Raw genomic sequence first — 25,290 nt, 5'->3', positions numbered from 1 at the left:
CCTGTCCTGTTTAGCCCTGTCTAAGTCAGGTCGACTGGTTTTAGTGTTCTTTTTAGTAAAGGTTCTTGTAGTGCACAGTGCATTACAGATTCTTGATCCTCTCATAGAGCATTGAATTCTTTATTTACTTTAGATCCTTTTGTTTTGTAACCCTCTCATTCCAGCAATCCTAGTTGCTCATTCATACAACTAGATTGCGAGGCAGAAAACTGAAGTAGATAGCCTGGATCCTAATATGCTTTTACTCGCTGAAGTAAGAACTATAAAGCAACCTTGTATTTCATATATGGGTGGTGTGTCATGTGGTATGATTCCCTTAAAGTTTTGTCAAAAAGCTGCTCAGTTGTATCATATTTTGGATGGCGGTAAACTCTTTACGGGGCAAATATACTGTCTGCAATAGTACCTCAACTGCTGAAACTAGTCTTTTGGGAAAAAAATACGCAGCAGCTTGCAGAGGTATAAACAAATGGGTAAATTGACAAGTAATGGCTTGGTTAATCCTTCTGAAGAGGAGGAAGAGCCACCTAAGGTGAGATATCTCTTTTTCAGTCGGGAAATTATTGCTGAAAAATTCATAGTTTTACTAAACAAGAAGAAGAGAAATTAGATAGAATAGTGTGCCTGAGTGTACCCTCAAGCAAGAGAACTCTAACCCAAGACAGTGGAAGACCATAGTACAGAGGGTATGGCACTACCCAATACTAGAGAACAATGTTTTGATTTTAGAGTGTCCATCTCCTAGAAGAGCTGCTTACCATGGCTAAAGAGTCTCTTCTACCCTTACCAAGAGGGAAGTAGCCACGGAAGAATTACAGTGCAGTAGCTAACCCCTTGGGTTAAGAAGAATTGTTTAGTAATTCAGTGTTATCAGGTGTATGAGGACATAGGAGAATCTGTAAAGAATAGGCCAGACTATTTGGTGTATGCATAGGCAAAGGGAAAGTGAACTTCAGCCAGAGAGAAGGATCCAATGAACTACTGTCTGGCCAGTCAAAGGACCCCCCATAACTTTAGCGGTAGCATTTATCAAATCTTTTTGTAGGTTACAATTTAGCCTCCAGTCTTGAGCCCACCATTATTGAAAGAAAATTTTTTAAAATGCAGTGTTTTTAAGTTTGTTTACTAAAGTAATGCTATTTTAATTTAATACTTTGCTGATTCTGTTGCAACAATTATTGCTAGTCTTTTAGATCATAAGTTTGTAGATCATCAGGATTTTGATTTTGATTTGGATTACAGTAGGGTCCCGAATTATGCGAGAATTTGGTCGATTAATGACCTCGTGTAAATGGAAAATCGCGAATTTCGAAACACACAACTAACAGAAATAATTCCATTGTGGCCATGGCAACCAGCAATTTGCCTATTCAAATGTGTTTACTACCCATTTCCAATACTTTCTTTGTACTATACTGTATTTCTTTATAATATCAAATTGTTTTTGTAAATAAATAAAACATTTAATATACTTTAAAGTTCTAATAACTTGAAAAATGGTTAAAATTACAACCAGGATAGGTGTAAACACCATATATTTCCCGTTATAACACAACCCAAAATACAGACAAATTTTAATGTTTGTCATATCTATTGTATAATACAACTGGTGAATAGCAAAACCATCACTCTATAGACTAGCTTGTTGTATGATTGAAAATCCAGAATTATCAAAATAAAGGCGATTTTATATCATACGTTTCCTAAACACGCTAAAAAGCACAATAGAAAACGACAACCAATGTTTTGTTTACGTTTATCTCTGATCACAACGAAGAAACAGACGCATTTATACATCTGTGTTTTTGAATTGACAGCAATTTTACCAAGTATAGATTATATGTTGAATTTGTTATTACCAATGTTCTAATTTTTTTTTTATTAGAACTTTCAAATAAATGAAATGAATGCCATTTATGAAATGTTTTTCTTTATGATGCCGCCTGAAACGGAAACCTTCCATTTGTTTACGCTCCATCTTCGATCATAATAAACAAACGAATGCATTAAACACACATGATCTAAGTCATAACTAATGATATTACAAACATTTAGTAAACATTATGTTATTACAAATATTTTACTTACCGTATCCATATAAATTCCTAAATTCGTAGCAAAGCTGGACATTTTTTTTTCCTTATGCGTTTAATCCACAATAGCAAACTGCCGCTAATGACAGAGTGATAACTTACGATAATTCTAAACTGTTACGAAAGATAATTGTCCTTTCCATATCCAAAATACTTTTCCTAACTTCAGTTATAAGTCAACTTGTACCCGCCTCAATTATGGATCCATATGCAAAAAAAAGGTAAAAGAAGAAAGTACTAGGCCTATTTTTAAAGTCACCGAACAATTAGGTTACCGCTATAACGTTCGATGTGAGAGAGAGAGAGAGAGAGAGAGAGAGAGAGAGAGAGAGAGAGAGAGAGAGAGAGAGAGGGATGGTTTTAAAGTACTAAACAATAAATATGATAGGTTATAACACATTGGTGTTTATGTAATATTAACTGTATAGATGGTTTGAATAAGTTAAGAAATGGTGTAAACAATTCTTTGTTATTGTATTCGCGCGGAAGCTAGACATCAGCTGATGTGATCACAGCCAGAAGTAAAACAAAAATAAGTTAGCAATACTCGATTTTTAAAACACACCCGAAATTTAACAACATAAGTACATGTTTTATTATAGCGCAATTGACATTTAAAGAGTAAAAATTTTCTGGAATAGAATGGTGTTTCCTAAAAAATAGTGGTTTGCGGACGAAATCGGTTACCGTATTTTAAGCTATGATTGAAATGGATGTATACACGGTATAACTTTTTCGTTTTGTATTCAATTGACACTTCAAGAAAACCGATTTTGGTTTCTTCATCTATTTGTAAGTACTGTATTGTATAACGAGAGAGAGAGAGAGAGAGAGAGAGAGAGAGAGAGAGAGAGAGAGAGAGAGAGAGAGAGAGAGAGAGAGAGATGATATGACGCAGAAGGTTACAGACCTAGAACAGGGGAGGATTAAGGTGGGGGGAGGTATGAGATAGGCTGGGTGGACTCGCAGGGGAGACGGTAGGAGACGGGGGAAGGGGGGATTTGGTTGCCAGTGGCTAAAAATAGATTCTGAAAGACGGTAAAGGGAAAAACGAATCCCATCGAATAAACAGAATAAGGAAAGGGAATAAGATCCAGAGGAATAATAGATATAATGGAATGAAAATGACTAGATGGTGTTAGTTGTGATAAGAATAATTTAGATATTTGAAATAAGAGTGTCTGAGGAGGTATAGAAGGAATTCGTGATAAATATAGAGGAATACCAAAGGATACAGTTAGTTTGCATTAAAGGGTTTGTTATCGTTTATCGGCAGTGAATAGCCTAAACTTCGGTAACGAGTCGTCAATATTTTGTCATATTTTAAACAGTATACATTTGATTTGCAAACATTGGTTTTGTAGAGTAGACGGTAAAATAAAATCTAGAGAGAGAGAGAGAGATTTCTGCCATCAAATCTCTCTCTCTCTCTCTCTCTCTCTCTCTCTCTCTCTCTCTCTCTCTCTCTCTCTCTCTCTCTCTCTCTCTAGATTTTATTTTACCGTCTACTCTACAAAACCAATGTTTGCAAATCAAATGTATAGCCTACTGTTTAAAATATGACAAAATATTGACGACTCGTTACCGAAGTTTAGGCTATTCACTGCCGATAAACGAACCCAGTCTACTCGTGAAAACCTTGAACGCCCAGAGGGAAAAATAAGGCTTTTAAATATACTGTACTAAACAAAAATAATGCTTTAATATACCATCATTAACACTACCATTACAATTATCGTAAGGTTGGAGAAAGATAAAGATTGCCGAGAACGTAACCACATTTCTGTTTACATTTTGTCAGCTGGACTCGCACAGTTAACAGTCGATTTCATTGTTGATGTGGAATTTTATCCTTAAATAGGCTATTCATTATGAAATTATGTTAATGAAATGTAATGTTAATATTGTTTTGTAACATTTATTATAAATCACCGTATTTAGGGCTACCAATATACTTAAAAAGACTATAGATTTGATACATTTTGTAGTGCTTGACTCGCGAACTTTGAACAGCCTCGCGAATACAGAAAATTTATTTTTGAAAAATAGCGATCGCGGAAAAGGGGAATCGTGTAATTCGAACACGCTTAATTCGGGACCCTACTGTACTTGACTTGTCAAGTTAATACAGTTTCAGATGTGGTTTATTATGCTGTAGCAGCCTCTTTATGTTTATTGATTAAGAGAAGAGAACAATTATGTACTTCAATAGTTTGGACAGTCTCTGAGGCACAAAAACATTCATTGAATTTTTCCCCTAATTTTGGTCCTATTTGGATAGAAATATGATTAATCAAATAATTGCTCAAGTGGGTACCAGTTTCAAAGTGACACTCTGAGATTACTTTCTAGGGATACCCAAGTTTCTGACTTTAAGCCAATTGTTTCTATGGGCTCAGAATTGTCACCAGGAAATTCCTTTTGTATCCCTGGTACATTAGGATTCTGATCTATTAGAAATTCATGGAGAGTTGCCTGCCAGACTTGAACGTTTTTATTGGAGAACGCTATGATGGGTCTCCTTTGCCGATCCCAAGTGGAGGAAGACTTTACCACCTTTATCACATTTGGAAGAGCTCTCATCATGATCCATAGGTACTAGCTGTAGTCAAAGAAAGTTACGTAATTCCTATAGAGTCCAATTCTTCCTTGTCCAAGGACAAATTGCATATCCAAGTTGTCTAACAGAAATAGCAAAAGCATAGATTTGGAAACTAGTAATTTCAGAACTTCTGGAAAAAATGGGATGAAAGATCTCATAAACCTGCTCTAGGTATTCTTTACAGATTATTCCTAGTCACCAAAGCTTCTGGGAAATGGAGATACGTTCTAGATATCACAACCCTCAACAAGTTTACAGTTCTCACAAAGTTTTATTCGGAAACTCCTTTGATAGTTTAGGAGTTGATAAAGAAAAAATAATGAATTTTTTTTTGATAGACCTCTCAGACATCCTTTTCACATCCTTTGCATACCAGTTCTAAAAAACCTTTTGTTTCATTGAGTCAAAGGTTTACCAATTCAAGGGCCTGTGTGTCAAGTTTTCGGATGGACACTCAAGTCTTCTAGAGGCATCTATTGTACATACATACATACATATACCAAGGCACTTCCCCCAATTTTGGGGGGTAGCCGACATCAACAAAGAAACAAAAACAAAAAGGGGACCTCTACTCTCTACGTTCCTCCCAGCCTAACAAGGGACTCAACCGAGTTCAGCTGGTACTGCTAGGGTGTCACAGCCCACCCTCCCACATTATCCACCACAGATGAAGCTTCATAATGCTGAATCCCCTACTGCTGCTACCTCCGCGGTCATCTAAGGCATCGGAGGCAGCAGCAGCATCTATTGTAGGGAAAGAAAACAGGAAATTTTCTAGTTTTAGGAGTAATGTCGATAAAAGCAAACATCCAGAGAGAAGAAATATGAACATCAGGTGAGTAAAGAAATAAAAAAAATTTACCAAAATTGAAACTTTTGCCTGTATTGATAGTTTTTTTTTAAATCCTAGAAAATAAGAAATGTATTTTTTGCAGGGTTATCGTTTGGGACATCTCCGTATTAAAGAGTTGACTTTGGCCGATGCAGGAGTGTATGAATGTGTTGCAATTTCTCCAGTGGCTAAAATTAGTATTTCTACAACGCTCATTGTACATGGACCACCTGGCCCTCCTGGTATGATACTGATTTTATCACCTTGCTGTTACTATTCCTCCTATGGTCTTGAAGCTGAATCATTCATGCAGTATTTGTTTCTTACACATTCTGCTGACATACATTTATGATCAGTACCCATAAAAAAAGCTTTGTTATTATTAAGTATTCAAGAGTTGTAGTTTCATTCGGGAGAGTTACAATTACATTTTGGTGGATTTCATAAGAAAAGATTACATTTGAAATGTTTTGAAAAGTTGAAGAGTAATTTTGAAAAATCCCCCATTTCAGGGTAGTAAAAAATTAAATGAAATCATTTAACCCCTTGAAAAAATTCAAGTTTAAGCCAAACTTCCATTTGTGGTGGTTAATTTGTAAGGCAATTGTGGCTCTTATGAGATTGGGTTAAGTTAGCAGGTCTCCTATCTTCTTCCATAGGTGGCATATCAGCCGTTGATCTTACCAGCACTTCAGCGCGTATTCGTTGGACTGACGGGGCTAGTAACGGAAAACCAATATTGCTTTACAATATCCAGACGCGTACACAGTGGACCAGAAATTGGGTGACAGTTGCTGAAAATATAACAGCTAAGGTAATTGATATCAGTCTAATTTCTCTCTTGAAATATACATACATACATATACCAAGGCACTTCCCCCAATTTTGGGGGGTAGCCAACATCAACAAAGAAACAAAAACAAAAAGGGGACCTCTACTCTCTACGTTCCTCCCAGCCTAACCAGGGACTCTTGAAATATAAATTGACTTAATTTTATACAGTATTTGTTTCTCACAAATGTATGTGTGCTAGACATGTGAAATAAAAGTTATTTTGTTTCGTAGAATTGTGAAATAGCTCAGTTTTTTTAACATAACTTTATATTTAGAATATGGTTTTGAAAGCATGAAATCTTAAGCATTTATATTTTATCTATTATCAGTTGATTGATACTACGAATGGCAGAAGAGAATATCAGTTAGGTGAAGTGTTGTCTCCATGGTCTTCTCATGAATTCAGAGTCCAAGGCATCAATGCCTTAGGTCTCGGCCAGTTTTCAACCAGTTCTCCTCAGGTAAAGTATTATTCGTTGTGGATTTGCGGGTTGGGTTGCCATTAGCCAACATTTTAGAAATAACACAATCTTCATATATAGTAAAAATTTGTTTACTTGATTTTCTTGTTGCTTACAGAACCTTGTTTTATTGACGTTTACCCCAAAAGCTATATAAAAATAACATTTCCCCTTTTCTTTCTTCGTAAGATACAAGCTGTAGTAAAGTACAGTAATGAGGTAATCCAGCTGTTAGTGATAAGTAGCATGCTAATTGTTACCCATTCTTCAGTTTTCTTTGTCACAGTTTCATCAAAACCGATTACTTTTAATTAATAAAAGATCAGCCAATGACCAAAGAATAACACAGTTTAAGGGATATAGGGAGGTAGATTTAGGCAACATATTAGGGCTCATTGAATTTCTTCCATATCAGTGCCTTCTGTTACTGGAATCCAGGTTGCAAATGCAATCAGAATCTGACATAGGAGAACAGGTCAGGCGCTCAGAAACATTATCCACTCCTTGACTTAGGTGTCTGGATGGACCAAGCACTATTGATCTACCCTCTTGTGTGTACGTTGTGATTAAGATGTTAGGGCTCAAGGCCGATACTGTAGTAATACCTAGGACACCTGATGTATTTATGTATGTCTAGAATACAGTTTTCTCTTACATTGTTCGTGAAAACTACATGGTTGCTTACTATACTCAATTTTTTCAATGAAGCGCACTTGCACTGACTCGCAGCGGTACCGTTTTAGCTCGGAAAAGTTTCCTGCTATCTGATTGGTTAGAATTATCTTGCCCAACCAATCAGCAATCAGGAAACTTTTCTGAGCTAAAAGGACACCGCTGCAAATCGGTGCAAATCTGTCTCACTAAAAAGAATTGACTATAGACATTTTTTTTTTTTTTTTTTTTTTAAACTGAAAGAATGTGTTTTATCTTTAGGGAAGGCAAAGCATGAAAATGAATGAACCTTCCGTAATCAAGGCAAAGATAGAAGAATGGGGATAATTTTAACAATGTGATATTATATCAAGTGGTTTTGAGTGTAAGTTAATTTTATGAGTAGGTTATATTTAGTCTCATTGCATCACATAACCACCTCCAAAAGAGTAGTATCACCATGTTGACTACAAGGTAAAGTTCATTGATGTAAACTTAATCTTGATAATGCCGCGACCAGAAACTTACTGATGATTCGACGACCTGAGCTAGCACGATTCCCGACCCCCGGGTCGCCTCAGGGAACATATCACACTGCCCGAGGTTGACCCCGTAGAAAACAGAAAGAGGGTAAACTATACAAAAAGCTGGTCGGTTAGGTAGAGTTACCAGTAACTCCTAAGAAGGTAGTTCTAGGTAAGTATGTTAGGAAAAATACAAATTACTTAAAAATTTGTGATTTTTAATACTTATAGTCCTCTATTTCCCACCTTCCTCCCCACTATTTTAATGTCAAGATATATTTTATAATATATACAGGTCTATGATGACTCGATTATGTTAATGTGCTTGCCCTATTTGGATTCCTGGGCATCTCAGTGAAAGGGGAGATAGAAAGAGTTGGTTAGAACATTTTCGAATTTTTCGTTAGAGTTCAGGAACCTGGTGGCTTGAATGATAAATTCTTCTATCGTATATAAAAGAATTGTCTCTCATGCAAAACTAATGTCAGGTTTGTTTTCCTAATAAAATTTGTTTAAGTATTTATACTGTAGCATAATTGTAAGTGAATTGAATTTTCGTATTTTTAGAAAAGTTCACAATACATACATACATACATATACCAAGGCACTTCCCCCAATTTTGGGGGGTAGCCGACATCAACAAATGAAACAAAACAAAAAGGGGACCTCTACTCTCTACGTTCCTCCAGCCTAACAAGGGACTCAACCGAGTTCAGATGGTACTGCTAGGGTGTCACAGCCCACCCTCCCACATTATCCACCACAGATGAAGCTTCATAATGCTGAATCCCCTACTGCTGCTACCTCCGCGGTCTTCTAAGGCATCAGAGGCAGCAGCAGAGCCTACCGGAACTGCGTCACAATCGCTCGCCATTCATTCCTATTTCCAGCACGCTCTCTTGCCTCTTCACAATACACTAGATAAAATATTAATAGATAAAACATTAAAACCTAGATACTCAAGCATCCTGCATTTCCATTAGTACACTGGTATTAATTTCAAAACTTTTTATATTCAATATGTTTGGTCCTGTTTAGATATATTTTCTGCACTACCATTCAGGTTATCTAAAATCAAATTGGCAATAGCAGAAATATCTTTAGGAGATGGCAGACTGTGAAATTTTGAAATGATTTTAATGTCTTTTCAACATTAGTTTTTTAAATCAAAATCAAGAGAAAATGTTTAATAGTCGTCAGCTTACAGAATTTTGTATACGTATGAAAAGTATAGGAATTGCTTAGATGACTGATTTTGACAGTATTTAGTTGTTGATAGGCCTCGCACCATTGATCTGATTGGTCACTTGCATGTCCTTGTAATAAAAACAAATTTTTTTGTTTTCTAACTTTCTCCTTCATTTTGAGTCAAATTGTATTGTTATACTGTATTCAGAAATAAATCCAATTTATTTCGTAACAAAACAAAATTTTGATTTATAAATATTTTATTTCATGCATTTTGATGTTTTTATTAATTTTAATCTTCCAGATTCCACTATTGTATAGAGAAACAATATCCTTAAAATACATCATATACATATTAACCCTTTTACCCCCCAGGCTATTTGGAACTTTCCAACCTTTAACCCCCAGGAGTTATTTTTTTTTCAAGCACATTTTGCAGTGTATATTTTTTGAATTGCTCTAACAGCCTTAATTTTTGTCATAGAGAGGTCAGGTTGATCTCATTCTCTTGGAAAATGCCTGAAGTTTCTCAAAAAATTATCAAAAATATGCAAAAAAAAAAAAAAAAATATATATATATATATATATATATATATATATATATATATATATATATATATATATATATAAATAGCAGTTTTTTGCAAAGACGTACCGGTACGTCCATGGGGGTAAAGGGATGAGTTTTGTGAAATATACCAGTATGTCCTTTGGGGGTAAAAGGGTTAATCTGAATTAAAAAGTGGGTTTTCTACATAAATTTAGAAATAACCATTGCTGTGTAGGTTGCTCCATCCATGAAGGGTTCATTGGGTAATTATAAGTAAAAAATCTAAACCCAACAGAACTTATGGTGAAATTTATTAACCCTTTTACCCCAAAAGGACGTACTGGTACGTTTCACAAAAGCCATCCCTTTACCCCCATGGACGTACCGGTACGTCCTCGCAAAAAAATTCTATAAAAAATTTTTTTTTTTCATATTTTTGATAATTTTTTGAAAAAATTCAGGCATTTTCCAAGAGAATGAGACCAACCTGACCTCTCTATGACAAAAATTAGGCTGTTAGAGCAATTTAAAAAAAATATACTGCAAAATATGCTGGGAAAAAAAATAACCCCCTGGGGGTTAAGGGTTGGAAATTTCCAAATAGCCTGGGGGTAAAAGGGTTAAACAGTACCTCTGTGTATTTGCTCTAATTTACAAATTAATTTCTCTGGTTAAGCATCAGATTAGACATTGCCATCCCTCTTTTGGCTGAATAATTACAGTATTAAGGGTTTATTTTTCAATTCCTCAGGCCAATACTAAAGAGGACAAACCTTTCACTTACCCAGAAAATCTTGGTGGAGGCGGTGGAAAAACTGGTGATTTAACAATTACGTGGGACGTAAGTATTTCTATATTTATCATGTTTCTCTTTGTGTGTCACTAATTCTTACAATATCCACACATAAGACAGTACATACATACATATACCAAGGCACTTCCCCCAATTTTTGGGGGTAGCCGACATCAACAAAGAAACAAAAACAAAAAGGGGACCTCTACTCTCTACGTTCCTCCCAGCCTAACAAGGGACTCGACCGAGTTCAGCTGGTACTGCTAGGGTGTCACAGCCCACCCTCCCACATTATCCACCACAGATGAAGCTTCATAATGCTGAATCCCCTACTGCTGCTACCTCCGCGGTCATCTAAGGCATCGAAGGCAGCAGCAGTACTAAGAATTATTTTTCCTATCTCTTCTATTTCAGCAGCATTACTGTCATTTTTTTGTATTTTTCATCCATTCACCTTGGTATTTGACTTTCATAACTTTACTTTGCCTTGTTCTTTTCTCGGGTAAGAACAATCTGCCAAGGTCTTGAGTCCAGCAGTGTGTCTCTTTGATCTGGTTTTTAGTCATCCATGTCTTGTTTTGCCTATAATTTTTTTCAATTTTACAATTAAGAGTAATCTAATGTTCATTTGAAGTATTTAGCCTTCCTTTAGTAGGTTTGGATATCAGAGAAAGCATGATTTTTTTATATAAATTGTAAGGTTTTCAACTTTTCTCTGGTATATTTAGCAGTATTTATACCTTAGACATGGTGCTTTAAGGAGCATTTCACTGGGCGACAGAGGTTGAGCCCAGAAATATATATATACATACATATATATATATATATATATATATTTATACAGTAGGGTCCCGAATTATGCGAGAATTTGGTCGATTAATGACTTCGTATAAATGGAAAATCGCATATTTCGAAACACACAACTAACAGAAATAATTTCATTGCGGCCATGGCAACCAGCAATTTGCCTATTTAAATGTGGTTACTACCCATTTCAAATATTTTCTTTGTACTATGCTGTATTTCATTATAATATCAAATTGTTCTTGTAAATAAATCAAACATTTAATATACTTTAAAGTTCTAATAACTTGAAAAATGGTTAAAATTACAACTAGGATAGGTGTAAACACCATGTATTTCCCGTTATAACATGACCCAAAATACCGACAAATTTTAATGTTTGCCATATCTATTGTACTGTATAAGACAACTGGTGAATAGCAAAACCATCACTCTATAGACAAGCTTTTGTTATATGATTGAAAATCCAGAATTATCAAAATAAAGGCGATTTTATATCATGCGTTTCCTAAACACGCTAAAAAGCACAATAGAAAACGACAACCAATGTTTTGTTTACGTTTATCCCTGATCACAATGAAGAAACAGACGCATTTATACATCTGTGTATAGGTTAGCTTTTGAATCGACAGCAATTTTACCAAGTATAGATTACATGTTGATTTTGTTATTACCAATATTCTACTTAATTTTTCTTAGAACTTCCAAATAAATGAAATGAATTCCATTTATATAATATTTTTCTTTATGATGCCGCCTGAAACGGAAACCTTCCATTTGTTTACGCTCCATCTTCGATCAGAATAAACACACATGGTCAAAGTGATAACTAATGATATTACAAACATTTAGTAAACATTGTTATTACAAATGTTTTACTTATCGTATCCATATAAATTCCTAAATTCGTAGCAAAGCTGGAAACCTTTTTTTCCTTATGCGTTTCATCCACAATAGCAAACTGCCGCTAATGACAGAATGATAATTTACGATAATTCTAAACTGTTACGAAAGATAATTGTCCTTTCCATATCCAAAATACTTTTCCTAACTTCAGTTATAAGTCAACTTGTACCCACCTCAATTACGGAACCATATGCAAAAAAGGTAAAAGAAGAAGAAAGTACTAGGCCTATTTTTAAAGTCATCAAACAATTAGGTTACCGCTATTACGTTCGATGTAACAGAGAGAGTGAGAGAGAGAGAGAGAGATGGTTTTAAATGTACTAAACAATAAATATGATAGGTTATAATACATTGGTGCTTATGTAATATTAACTGTGTTGATGGTTTGAATAAATTAAGAAATGTTGTAAACAATTCTTTGTTAACGTATTCATACGCGCATATTCGTGAGAGCGGAAGCTAGACATCAGCTGATGTGATCACAGCCAAAAGTAAAACAAAAAGAAATCAGCAATACTCGATTTTTAAAACACACACAAAATTTAAAAACATAAGTACATGTTTTATTATAACGCAATTGACTATTTAAAGAGTAAAAATTTTCTGGAATAGAATGGTGTTTCCTAAAAAATAGTGGTTTGCTGACGAAATCGTATACCGTATTTTAAGCTATGATTGAAATGGATGTATACACGGTATAATTTTTCGTATTGTATTAATTGACACTTTAAGAAAACCGATTTTGGTTTCTTCATTTATTTATAAGTACAGTGAACCCTCGTTTATCGCGGTAGATAGGTTCCAGACGCGGGCGCGATAGGTGAAAATCCGCGAAGTAGTGACATCATATTTACCTATTTATTTAACATGTATATTCGGACTTTTAAAACCTTCCCTTGTACGTAGTACTGTTAACAAACCACCCTTTAATGTACAGAACACTTAATGCATGTACTACAGCACCCTAAACTAAAACAGGCACAAATATTAAAGGCGATTTTATATCATGCGTTTCCTAAACACCTAAAAAGCACGATAAAAAATGGCAACCAATGTTTTGTTTACGTTCATCTCTGATCATAATGAAGAAACAAACTCATTTAGTGTACACATATATGTATAGGTTAGTTTTTGCATCGATTACCTGTATATTGATTATACAGTACTGTATGTTGATTTTTTTATTACCAATGTTTTAGTTTACGTATTTTTCTTAGGACTTCCAAATGAAATCTTTTTCTTTATGACGCCGCCTGAAACGACGGCGTGTACGCTCAGTAAACAACCACGCTCAGAACAAACAAGGCATTTAACGCGCATGATGATAGTGATAAATAATGATACAGTACATACAGTATTTACAGTAAAAGCATTTACAAAATATGTTACCTTACAAATATAAATTATACAGTATTGTACGTAGCAAAGCAGGAAAACAATTTACGAGAGAGAGAGAGAGAGAGAGAGAGAGAGAGAGAGAGAGAGAGAGAGAGAGAGAGAGAGAGAGAGAGAGAGAGAGAGAGATTGTTTTACGTACGTAAATGTAAATTTTAAACAAAAAAAATATGATAGGTTACAACATGTAGACTTTTAAAACCTTCCCTTTAACTTAATGCATACAGTACGTACATTACTAAACTATAAAACAGGCAGTAAGAATATTAAAGTAAAAAATAAAGATTGTTACTGTACTCACCACGAAAGAAGTTGAAGAAAAACTTGAATGGTGATGGCGATGAATTTGCTGCACAGTAGAAATGATGATGATGAAGCTGATGATGTGTTCTACTGTGCAGTCAATGATAGTATTTTACGTCTCTTCAGACGGAGGTGTCTTTTCCTGGGACACCTCTTCAACTTCTTCAATTTCTTCCGAAGGCGTACTAGCAGGAGGAACTGGCTCTTTTTTGCGAGGCTGGAAGAACATTGTGATCGGAAGTTGTTGCCGCTGCTTCTTTTTTTGATCCAAGAGCATCCTGTAGGGAGTCATGATGTCATCGACCTTGTTGGAGAATTGCATCGAGCGAACCATATCCTCGTCCCACTCTTGTAACATTTCTTTCGCCTCCTTGATATGGTTGCAGAACTTGGCAAGCCGTTCTAATGTTAAGCCCGTTTCTTCGACATTTTCTTGGGTCTCTTCCTGGGTATCACTCTCTTCCTCACTTGCCGATTTCGTCAGGTCTTCGAGGTCTGCGTCAGTTAGGGGCTGGGAATGGCAGTCCAACAACTCGTCGACGTCTTCAGTCGTCATGTCGCCAAACCCGTCACCTCCAATTATGGCAGCCAACTGCACAGATTTCCGTATTGCAGAGTGTTGGATTTCCGACGGAGTAAATCCCTTGTCGTCGTAAACAATATCGGGCCACAACTTCTTCCAGCTCGCATTCACGGTTGCAGGTTTCATCTCTTGAAGTGCCTTCTGAATATTCTGCAGGCACGTGGCTATGGTGTACTGCCGCCAGTACGCCTTCAAGTTGAAATCTTCATCCTCGTCATCTTGGGCAGCATCCACACACGCAACGAGGTCCGCCAAGGTATTCTTCGTGTAGAGGGCCTTGAACGCCCTGATAACCCCCTGGTCCATCGGTTGAATTAATGACGTGGTGTTGGGTGGCAGGAACTCAACCTGAATGCCCTCATGCGACAGGTCAGTTGCGTGTCCACCAGCGTTATCCATAAGGAGAAGGATCTTGAATGGCAAGCCCTTCTCTACGAGATATTTGCTGACTTGCGGGATAAAACACTGGTGGAACCAGTTGGAGGTCAGCATCTTCGTAATCCATGCTTTTTGATTATGCATCCAGTACACGGGAAGGAGATTCTTATTTTTATTTTTCAAAGCGCGAGGATTTTTCGACTTATAAATAAGCCCCGGCTTTAACAAAAATCCAGCAGCATTGCCACACATCACGAGGGTAACGCGATCCTTGAATGCCTTAAAGCCAGAGGCTTTGGCTTCCTCTTTGAACAGGAAAGTTCGCGACGGCATTCTCTTCCAAAACAAGCCAGTCTCATCCATATTAAAGACTTGTTCCGGCTTGTATCCACCTTCGGCGATAATATTCTTGAACGTCTGGTTCACGTAAGTTTCAGCAGCGGCAGTGTCAGCGGAAGCAGACTCCCCATGCAGGGAAACGCTTTTCAGGGCGAAGCGTTTCTGAAACTTCGCGAACCATCCTTTGCTTGCGGAAAAACGTTTCTGAGGCTGGGAATCAGTGGATGTCCCTGGTTGAGGATCATCTGCATCATCATCTTCAGCATGGTTGCCGTCGTCGTCTTTAGGTTCCTTTGCAGCAAAATTCTCATATAAACTCAAAGCCTTTGTTTGGATGGTGTTCGTATCCAACGCTATGTTCTTCTTCCGGCAGTCGGCAATCCACACAGCTAAAGCACCTTCCATGCGTACGATCGTTTTATTACGCGTTGTAACGACTCGCTTCGCTGATCTGCTAAAGGTGATTGCAGCCGTCTTTCTAATGTTCGCCTCGTCCTTTTTGATATAGCGAACGGTGGATTCGTTGATGCCAAAATGGCGGCCGGCGGCCGCGTAACTTCTACCATCTTTTAACATATCGAGAAGCGTAACCTTCTCAGCTATCGTCATCATCCTTCGGTGGCGTATAGGCTCACTACCAGCCTTAAGAGAAGCAGAACGCTTGGGAGCCATTACAGTAGGATTTACGTACAGTACTGTAACAAAAAGTTCAACTTAAAAAGGTCGCACACAGCACAGATTAAACTTCACAAACTTAAGAACGTCTACTCAGCGATACGCGGTAAGAGAAAGTGAACGATCCAGCCCCGCGAGAACTTTGATGCTGCGGGTAGAAGATGCGGGCAAAACACCAATCACAGGCTAGATAACAAAACTTGAGTTCTGATTCGTCATCTATCAGCGCTTGAACCAATCACAACCCGTCTTACAGTACTATGATGCGTTGGTTACTCATAGAAGATGCCCCGCGCATACTGAACGTACGTAGATTAAGTACAATACCGTAATAATAATAAATAATGATAATAATACTGTACAGTAATAATAATAATAATAATGATAATAATAATAACAATAATAATTTTATTAACAACAACAACAATAATAATAATAATAACAATAATAATGAAAATTTACGTACGCTATTTTACGCCTCTCTCTCTCTCTCTCTCTCTCTCTCTCTCTCTCTCTCTCTCTCTCTCTCTCTCTCTCTCTCTCTCTCTCTCTCTCTCTCTCTCTCTCTCTCTCTCTCTCTCTCTCTCGTACGCTTATTCGAAATGTGATTTTTGCAACAAAGAATATTATTGGATGCAGTACTGTACTACGTACGTATACATACAAAAGATTCATGGAAAAGAAGCACATCCATTACAGTACACACCATTCTAATATGGTATGACTGCATCTGATTTGCGTTTCATGTTCGATTTAATTTTACTACGTACTGAATTATCGTATGATCACATTCTCTTTTCGTGTTTTATTTCTTTCTGTGCTGAATTATATATCATATGTAATGCAATGAACAATCAGTAAGAGCAGATATTACTAATTACAGTATTAATGGAATTACAGGTAACAAAATATCGTATTTGGGGGTCTTCAGATTTCGCGGTATTTTCGAATTTTCCGGAAAATCCGCGATATGTATATATATATGGGTTATGGAAAAACCCCGCGAAGTGGTGAATCCGCGATTGTCGAACCGCGAAGTAGCGAGGGTTCACTGTATTGTATAACACAAGAGAGAGAGAGAGAGAATCAGCTGTTGTAATCTAATGCCGTGTTTTTTGTTTCGCGAACCTCCTGAAGCGAGGAATTTATCGCCACAACTAACAATATCCATGTTAATTTCATTCTTAGACTCAAGTTGCCATATGTGAACTAAGGTTTTATTTCTTACGGAGAGAGAGAGAGATTTGATGCCAGAAATCCTCTCTCTCCCTATCTCTCTCTCTCTCTCTCTCACTCTCTCTCACTCTCTCTCACTCTCTCTCTCACTCTCTCTCTCTCTCTCTCTCACTCTCTCTCTCTCTCTCTCTCTCTCTCTCTCTCTCTCTCTCTCTCCGTAAGAAATAAAACCTTAGAGAGAGAGAGAGAGAGAGAGAGATTTGATGCCAGAAATCCTCGTTACCGAAGTTTAGGCTATTCACTGCCGATAAACGAACCCAGTCTACTCGTGAAAACCTTGAACGCCCGAAGGGAAAAATATGCTTTAATATACCATCATTAACACTACCATTAAAATTATCGAAAGGTTGGAGAAAGATAAAGATTGCTGAGAACGTAACCACAATTCTGTTTACATTTTGTCAGCTGGACTCGCACAGTTAACAGTTGATTTCATTGTTGATGTGGAATTTTATCCTTAAATAGGCTTTTTATTATGAAATCATGTTAATAAGATGTAATGTTAATATTGTTTTGTAACATTTATTATAAATCACCGTATTTAGGGCTACCAATAGACTTAAAAAGACTAATATATTTGATACGTTTTGTAGTCCTTGACTAGCAGACTTTGAACAGCTTCGCAGATACAGAAAATTTATTTTTGAAAAATAGCGATCGCATAAAAGGGGAATCGTATAATTCGAACACGTATAATTCGGGACCCTACTATATATATATATATATTTATTAACAAATTGTATATTTTAAAGCTATTTGCAATTTTTTCAAGAAACACAATTTGGATACCCACTAAAAACTATCCCCTCTAATTGGTATCAAAGGATAAGGAGAATACCCTTACCTTCTCCTAACTACCTACCTTGCAAAGCTTTTAGTGACAATTCCAGCTCACGCTAATGAATGCTTATATGATAAAACTTGAGATTTATGTGTTTTAGATACTATGCAGAGAGTATCGATTTAAAACATGCCCTTATCTTCACAATATGTTTATTGTTTATGAATTATAAGAATGTGAACAGTTCTGTATTACTGTGTTATATTTAGAATACTTATGCTATTTGCTTTTGTTCTAGCAGGGCTGTACAATTATTCTAATCAATTTAGAATACTTTTTATACCATCAACTTTCCCTTATAAGCCATGGCACTGGTATTGCAATATTATTTCTAATATGAGTTATACTTTCCAGCCATTACCAAATGAGAAACAAAATGCTCCAGGAGTGTACTACAAGGTATTCTGGAGGAGAAGTGTATTAGACCCAGAAACAGAGTTCCAAAACATTATCATGGAAGGTCGAGGCAACATTGGTATGCTTGTGGTTGATGTTAACCCTGTCAAATATTTCTACACTCAGTACGAGGTTAAAATTCAGGTAATTATTCGGCGATTTAATATAAAGCTGATAGTTATTGCTTGAAGAATGTATATTGGATTTTATATTTTGTATTATAATTCTATTAAATCATGCATAATGACCTTTTATTCTTCACCAATTATGATCATCATTTTATCTTTTTTTTTTTATTAAGTGGTTTGCAGACATTTTACAAAATTTAACTCTTTTTCAGGCTTGGAATAGCCTAGGGCCTGGGCCAATAAGTGAAACGGTGGAAGTGTTTACTGCTGAAGATATGCCGCAAGTTCAGCCTACAGAAGTGTCAGCCTTTGCTCATAATGCCACTTCACTTAATGTTACTTGGCAGCCTATTAATCCTACAAGAGACAATATTAGAGGAGAGCTTATTGGATATCGGGTTAGTGTTCAGCTTGTACGGTGCTGTTGTGTAGATCAGAGAAGTCATTTGTTATTTATTTTAGTATAGGAAAGAATAGCTTCTTTTTAGATTACTTATTACAATATAGATCTATACCATGAATAGTTATTAGATCACAGTGAATTTGCACCCAGTGAAATTTTTTTTTTAAAACATTTGAATTCCAGGTAACACTAATGTCAAGGACAGAAATTCAAATAAAAGTGGTTAGATTATTTAAACAAATATATCTGAATTATCATATCAAAATTCCAATATTTATCTTTGGTTTCTTTATCTTCATTTTAAATTTTTAGTGGTTGCTTATATTGAGACACTTTTTTCAGATCAAGTACTGGAGACGAGTGGATAATGAAACGGATCACATCATCAAGCTTCGGATCGGCACAGAACCTCATGGACTTATTGTCGGTTTGGTTCCGAACACCTTTTACTGGGTCCGAGTCATGGCTTATAATCGAGCTGGTTCAGGACCAGAAAGTGAAAGATTTCTTGGTGAGGAAGCTTTGATTATCTGTATAACCATACCTGCTGTATCTTCAGTATGTATTGTTAAGTTATCAAGTCATAATCAGTAGAGTGTCTTGCTACACTTTATTCTTCTAGATCAGTGGTTCCCAACCTTGGAGAAATTTCCCCCGGGGGGGAAATTTGAAGCTACCAGGGGGGAAATTTGAAGCTACCAGGGGGGAAATAATTACACTACCTACTAACTAAAAAAAGTATCAGGTGATAAAGCTAGCCCTGATATTGATACACTGGTGCACAAGAAGCAGACTCAACCTTCTCACTAATTCAATTTTGAAGTAGAAGAATAAACTAAAGTCCTTTTATTTTGCTACTAGCCGTGCTCCATATACTGATAAACAAATAGTTACAGAGTAAAATGGATAGAGAGCGGTTAGTAACAACTAATCTCATAGCTCTATGGCTATGCGGTAGTTGTTACTAGTTACTCTGTAACTATTTGTTTATCAGTATATTTGTATGATGGAAAAATAAATTAGTAAGTCGTCGCAGTGTTTCAACTACTCTCCCTCATACACATGAAGGGGGAAATCTGGAGGGTTGCACTGGGTGCAGGGGGGAAATGACAGGTAAAAGGTTGGGAACCACTGGTCTAGATGAAGGTGGCCGTTTCTTTTCTCTTCTACTTTTCTTCATAATTCTTCCAATATTTCTATACTTATCAAGTATATGTAATGAAATTAGGAAAATAATAAGTATTTGATGAAGAAAAAGATAACTTGAAAAAGTGGGTTAGACATTAAAACAGCAAGGAAATAGGGTGAATTTTCAGGGGAAGGAGGTAAAAGAAATTGATAATGTACTGTAGATACAAATACTGTCGTGTACACCCCAAAATATTGCAAGTGAAAAAAGCAAGATATGAGTATTTTAAAGTACTTAAAAGATACTGTGTTAATTTTACCTTCAGATGTTTGCACACTTCTAGGAATTACTCCCTTTGCCCTAATTTAGCGAGTAGGTGTAACAAGGAAAATTCTTTTCTCCCGCAGAGCGAACTTGGCGTGACAATCCTCGTATGCCTCCAAATGCTGTCAAAGTATATGCCATCGATCCCAGTACAATTCGTGTTACCTGGCGAGGTGTCACTCCTGGACCTATGGAAGAGCCTCTTATTGGCTATAAGGTATGTTTCACGCTTGGTGTTTGTGATTTATGCATTCATTTTATATTTATGGTTTAGAAATAATTCCCTTGGGAAAGGGGAGGGTCATAGAAATAAACAGATTAAAATTTTATATTCATTTACTCCCCTCATGTCTACCTCTCCCACTGACTTGTGATGTGAAGGAATAGGAAATATTTTTCACTTTGAAACTGACATATAGGGTGAACTTCAAGCTTATGGTGTGTTGAGAAATACAAAAATTCATCAAAATTCTGTTTCTAATGCAATCCCCCCCCCTCTTTCTTGTGATTTGATATATTTATGATAAAACTACTGTACAAACATTTCAAAAATTCCTACCCAGAAGTTCAAAACGAGGAACAATCAGTATAGAAGACTCATTGTAAAATGTTAAGAACAACGAGAGAGAGAGAGAGAGAGAGAGAGAGAGAGAGAGAGAGAGAGAGAGAGAGAGAGAGAGAGAGAGAGAGAGAGGAGGTGGCCGATCGCCACGAGGACCCGATGCGGGGTCGTGGATAAAATAAAACTGTGATAAAATAATAAATAAGGGCAAGGCCACCTCCAAAATCTCAAAACTCATAGATCTGGTACTTAACTTAGTTGGAGTGATGGTAGGGTCCGACATCCTGAGATAAATCCTGGGTAATCCAAGGAAAACACGCACCAGAAAAAAGATAACGTATGCAAGCAGGTGCTATGAAAAAGGAGTGACGTCACTGGCGTGGGTGGGATCGTTCGTAGTAGCGTTTCAGAGCTAGGATGTTGAACGGCACCTCGCTGTTCGGGGATATTGACAGGAGATATCTAAATGGTGCAAGACCTCTGGTTGTGATTTAATCACGCCCCAGTTATTTATACCGACACCTTAATAGGTGAGCGAGCTGGGTTCAACCTAGCATTCCTATACAATTTTTTCTCTGGTAAAATTCATAGCAGTTATTACCCTAGAAATGATGTAAAAGGAGCATTTCACTGGGCGGCACAGGTCAGAGCCCAGAAATAGATTTTTCCTACGTCAAAATTCCCTTTTTTCCCATGACTTTCAATGCACTGCTGAAGTGATAGTGTGGTAGTGACCTGCTCTTTACCTGCACAATTTGAAATTCAGCACTATTTTAATTTCTTATGTATTTGACTTTTTAATTTCTCATGTATTTTAATTATTACAGTATTTTTGTGCACATTCGTATTGGCGGAAGTTTGTTGGTTCCCTGTTAGTATGATGTAGGATTAGTTTAGTTTATACTACAATTACTAACTTTTTCTGATGGGGATTATGCTGTTGGCATTAATGTACTCATATTATTATTGTTATTACTAGCTAAGCTACAACCCTAGTTGGAAAAGCAACATGCTATAAGTTGAAGGGCTAATAGGGAAAAAGAGCCCAGTGAGGAAAGGGAATAAGGAAATAAATAAACAATCTGAGAAATAATGAACAAATGAAACTACCGTATATACTCGTGTAATGTTCGATTTTTGAAGGCCTATTTTTCAGTTAAAAAAGTAAGGGTCGAACATTACACGAGATATATATTTGAAAAAGTAAAAATTTCTGGCCTACCGGTAGGTAAACGTAAGCTAGGCCTACGCAAAAATTACCCTAGGCTATGCTACCTACCGGTAGGTAATCGTAGGCTATGCTTACACGTATATAAGGTTACCTACTGGTAGGTAAACATAGGCTAGGCCTATATATACAGTACTAACCATGTTCATTTAACACCAGATATATTATTAGCATGGATTTTATTTCCTAAACCATCATAAATAGTTTTTTTCTGCTAGGAGTAATGACTTTACCATAACGCAGCAGGTATGAAGCTAGCAAACTGTCGGGTTGCGTATGTTATAACGTGATATGGTTAATGAAAAAATAAGGCTCATTTTATTTTACTTGGTATTGTATATTAATTGATATTAATAATAAACCGCAAACATTTTTCTTAATTGAATCCACATTTTTATTTCTCCAAGTTCGAACGCTAGTTTCGGTAACTCCAAACATTTTTACGGCTTGAACGTTATTTGTCGTTTCAGCGGACAGTGGCTGCAATAATTTGAAGCTTGAATTTTGCAGTAAATTTTTTATATTTCTTGGTAGACATCTTGATGGGTTATGAGTAAATTCTTATTCATATATATTGTGAGGAAAGAAAATGATTAGCATAACGGGTAATTATAATCACCGTAATTACCTGCAATTACCGGTAATGGTAATTTGTTACTCAAAACGATGAACTAATTTTGTTTACTTCTTGTAGTGTTTGCTTGTTTTTGAAAGCTATTACGCGGTGATGATAATCGGCTGTTTGCAACTAAAGTGTTCGCTAGAAAATGTACGCTGAATACTCAATTGTTATTGTAAACAGATGTTAGTATTTAGGTGTTGTTCCGATTTGTTTTATACATTTGTTTGTTGCACTTAGGCATAACCCTTACTTTGTTGGTAATTATGGTATGCTGGAGATAAAAGACCTTTAGTCTACTGCCAAAATCAAGACTCGAACATTACATGAGGTATATGATGAATTCATGATTTTGAAGGCAAAATAGGGGGGTCGAACATTATACGAAGTCGAACATTACACGAGTATATATGGTATATATTTTAAAAAGTGACAACATCAAAACAGATATTTCATAAATAAACAATAAAAAGACTTATGTATGTCTGTTCAACATAAAAGCATTTGTTGCAAATTTGAACTTTTGAAGTTCTATCGATTCAACTACCCGATTAAGAAGAACATTTCACAACTTGGTCACAGCTGGAATAAAACTTCTGGAATAATGTGTGGTATTGAGCCTCATGATGAAGAAGGCCTGACTATTTTAGAGTGGTACAAATTCTAGCAAGAAGACATGGCAATTCTACCTTTGAAAATTTTATTTACATCTTCATAAAAGATTAATACATACATACATATACCAAGGCACTTCCCCCAATTTTGCGGGGTAGCCGACATCAACAAAGAAACAAAAAGAAAAAGGGGACCTCTACTCTCTACGTTCCTCCCAGCCTAACAAGGGACTCAACCGAGTTCAGCTGGTACTGCTAGGGTGTCACAGCCCACCCTCCCACATTATCCACCACAGATGAAGCTTCATAATGCTGAATCCCCTACTGCTGCTACCTCCGCGGTCATCTAAGGCATCGGAGGCAGCAGCAGGGCCTACCGGAACTGCGTCACAATCGCTCCCCATTCATTCCTATTTCTAGCACGCTCTCTTGCCTCGCTCACATCTATCCTCCTATCAATAATTTGTTTAAATCAAGTTAGGTACAATGTCAAGGCTCCACTGTAGTGTATTTGACATATGGTAACCCGTTTTAATGAATATTATATTCATTTTCTTCAGGTAAAAAAGGTTACCAATTATTGTGTTAACACCGATATCTTAAAGGTTTGGACCATAACATTTTGAGGCCGAATTCTGCGGACTTGAATAAGGGTGTGAGTTTAGAAGATTGGTCCTAGCCTGGTTGAGGATATATGTAAACATGAAGTCTTCTTTCCTATATATCCTCTTGTCATATCCTGTACAAGAATAATAGTTTGATATTCATTTGTTTATGTACTTTAGTAGGATTGTTATCATTATTAGGTGATTTAACCAGACTACTGTACTGTGACAATATAGTAACTTTCATAGGCTGGTTGAAAGGATTTGATTCCAATAGGAAAGGTTTGGTTTAAATCTAGAATTTAAGGTTGTGTATTAACCCAGAGGACAACTTGGTAATAAGGGAGTGTGTGGAATAGCACACACAACCTTGGTTGTTTTAATAAAACCAAAAACTAGAAAAATTACTATCTTCTGTACTGTATTTCATTTAGTTTTTCATATATACATACATATACCAAGGCACTTCCCCCAATTTTGGGGGGTAGCCGACATCAACAAATGAAACAAAAACAAAAAGGGGACCTCTACTCTCTACGTTCCTTAATGTTTATTTGCATTCTGGATTTGGTTAAGATTTTTTTAAACTTGAATTTTCCTTTACAGATTAAAATATGGGAAGCTGATCAAGATTTTACCAAGGCCAATGACACCTATGTCTTCATTGGCTCTCCTTTAGAAGCTTATGTCCACGACTTGACACCCGGCAAAACTTACAAACTTCGAGTACTTGCTTACTCTAGAGGAGGAGATGGGAAAATGTCATCACCACCATGGGAATTCCAGCTTGGTAAGTTACCAACATTAGACTGCATTAATGGAAAAACATGAATTTTTAGTTCTGTTCTATCTCTTTATGTGCTTTGCTATTTTCTTCACATAACTCATTGATTTATAATTATGCTAGCCACTAATTTTGCTGTTAAATACCCATGTCTCCTTGATGGATGGTTGTTTATAGTATTAGTGCTAGTTAGATTAATGCAGCACTATGCAAATATTGTCTTTCCTAATACATACACAAACATACATATACCAAGGCACTTCCCCCAATTTTGGGGGGTAGCCGACATCAACAAAGAAACAAAAACAAAAAGGGGACCTCTACTCTCTACGTTCCTCCCAGCCTAACAAGGGACTCAACCGAGTTCAGCTGGTACTGCTAGGGTGTCACAGCCCACCCTCCCACATTATCCACCACAGATGAAGCTTCCTAATGCTGAATCCCCTACTGCTGCTACCTCCGCGGTCATCTAAGGCATCAGAGGCAGCAGCAGGTCTTTCCTAATACCTT

General features: G+C 36.5%; 1 protein-coding gene across 1 annotated transcript in view; it reads left to right on the top strand.

Moving 5' to 3' along the window:
• Window positions 1–25,290, top strand: part of LOC137627910 (contactin-like) — a 74,069-nt gene that overhangs the window by 41,279 nt on the left and 7,500 nt on the right. The window contains exons 17-25 of the mRNA XM_068359360.1: window positions 5,631–5,769; window positions 6,187–6,341; window positions 6,691–6,822; window positions 10,487–10,576; window positions 18,343–18,528; window positions 18,725–18,910; window positions 19,258–19,426; window positions 20,452–20,585; window positions 24,603–24,786. Of these exons, the coding sequence (XP_068215461.1) occupies window positions 5,631–5,769; window positions 6,187–6,341; window positions 6,691–6,822; window positions 10,487–10,576; window positions 18,343–18,528; window positions 18,725–18,910; window positions 19,258–19,426; window positions 20,452–20,585; window positions 24,603–24,786 (1,375 nt within the window). The remainder of the gene's footprint in view (window positions 1–5,630; window positions 5,770–6,186; window positions 6,342–6,690; window positions 6,823–10,486; window positions 10,577–18,342; window positions 18,529–18,724; window positions 18,911–19,257; window positions 19,427–20,451; window positions 20,586–24,602; window positions 24,787–25,290) is intronic.

The sequence above is a fragment of the Palaemon carinicauda genome, chromosome 35 (assembly GCF_036898095.1).
Source record: "Palaemon carinicauda isolate YSFRI2023 chromosome 35, ASM3689809v2, whole genome shotgun sequence".
Taxonomy (NCBI): Eukaryota; Metazoa; Arthropoda; class Malacostraca; order Decapoda; family Palaemonidae; genus Palaemon; species Palaemon carinicauda.
This window is presented reverse-complemented; position numbering and strand designations above follow the sequence as displayed.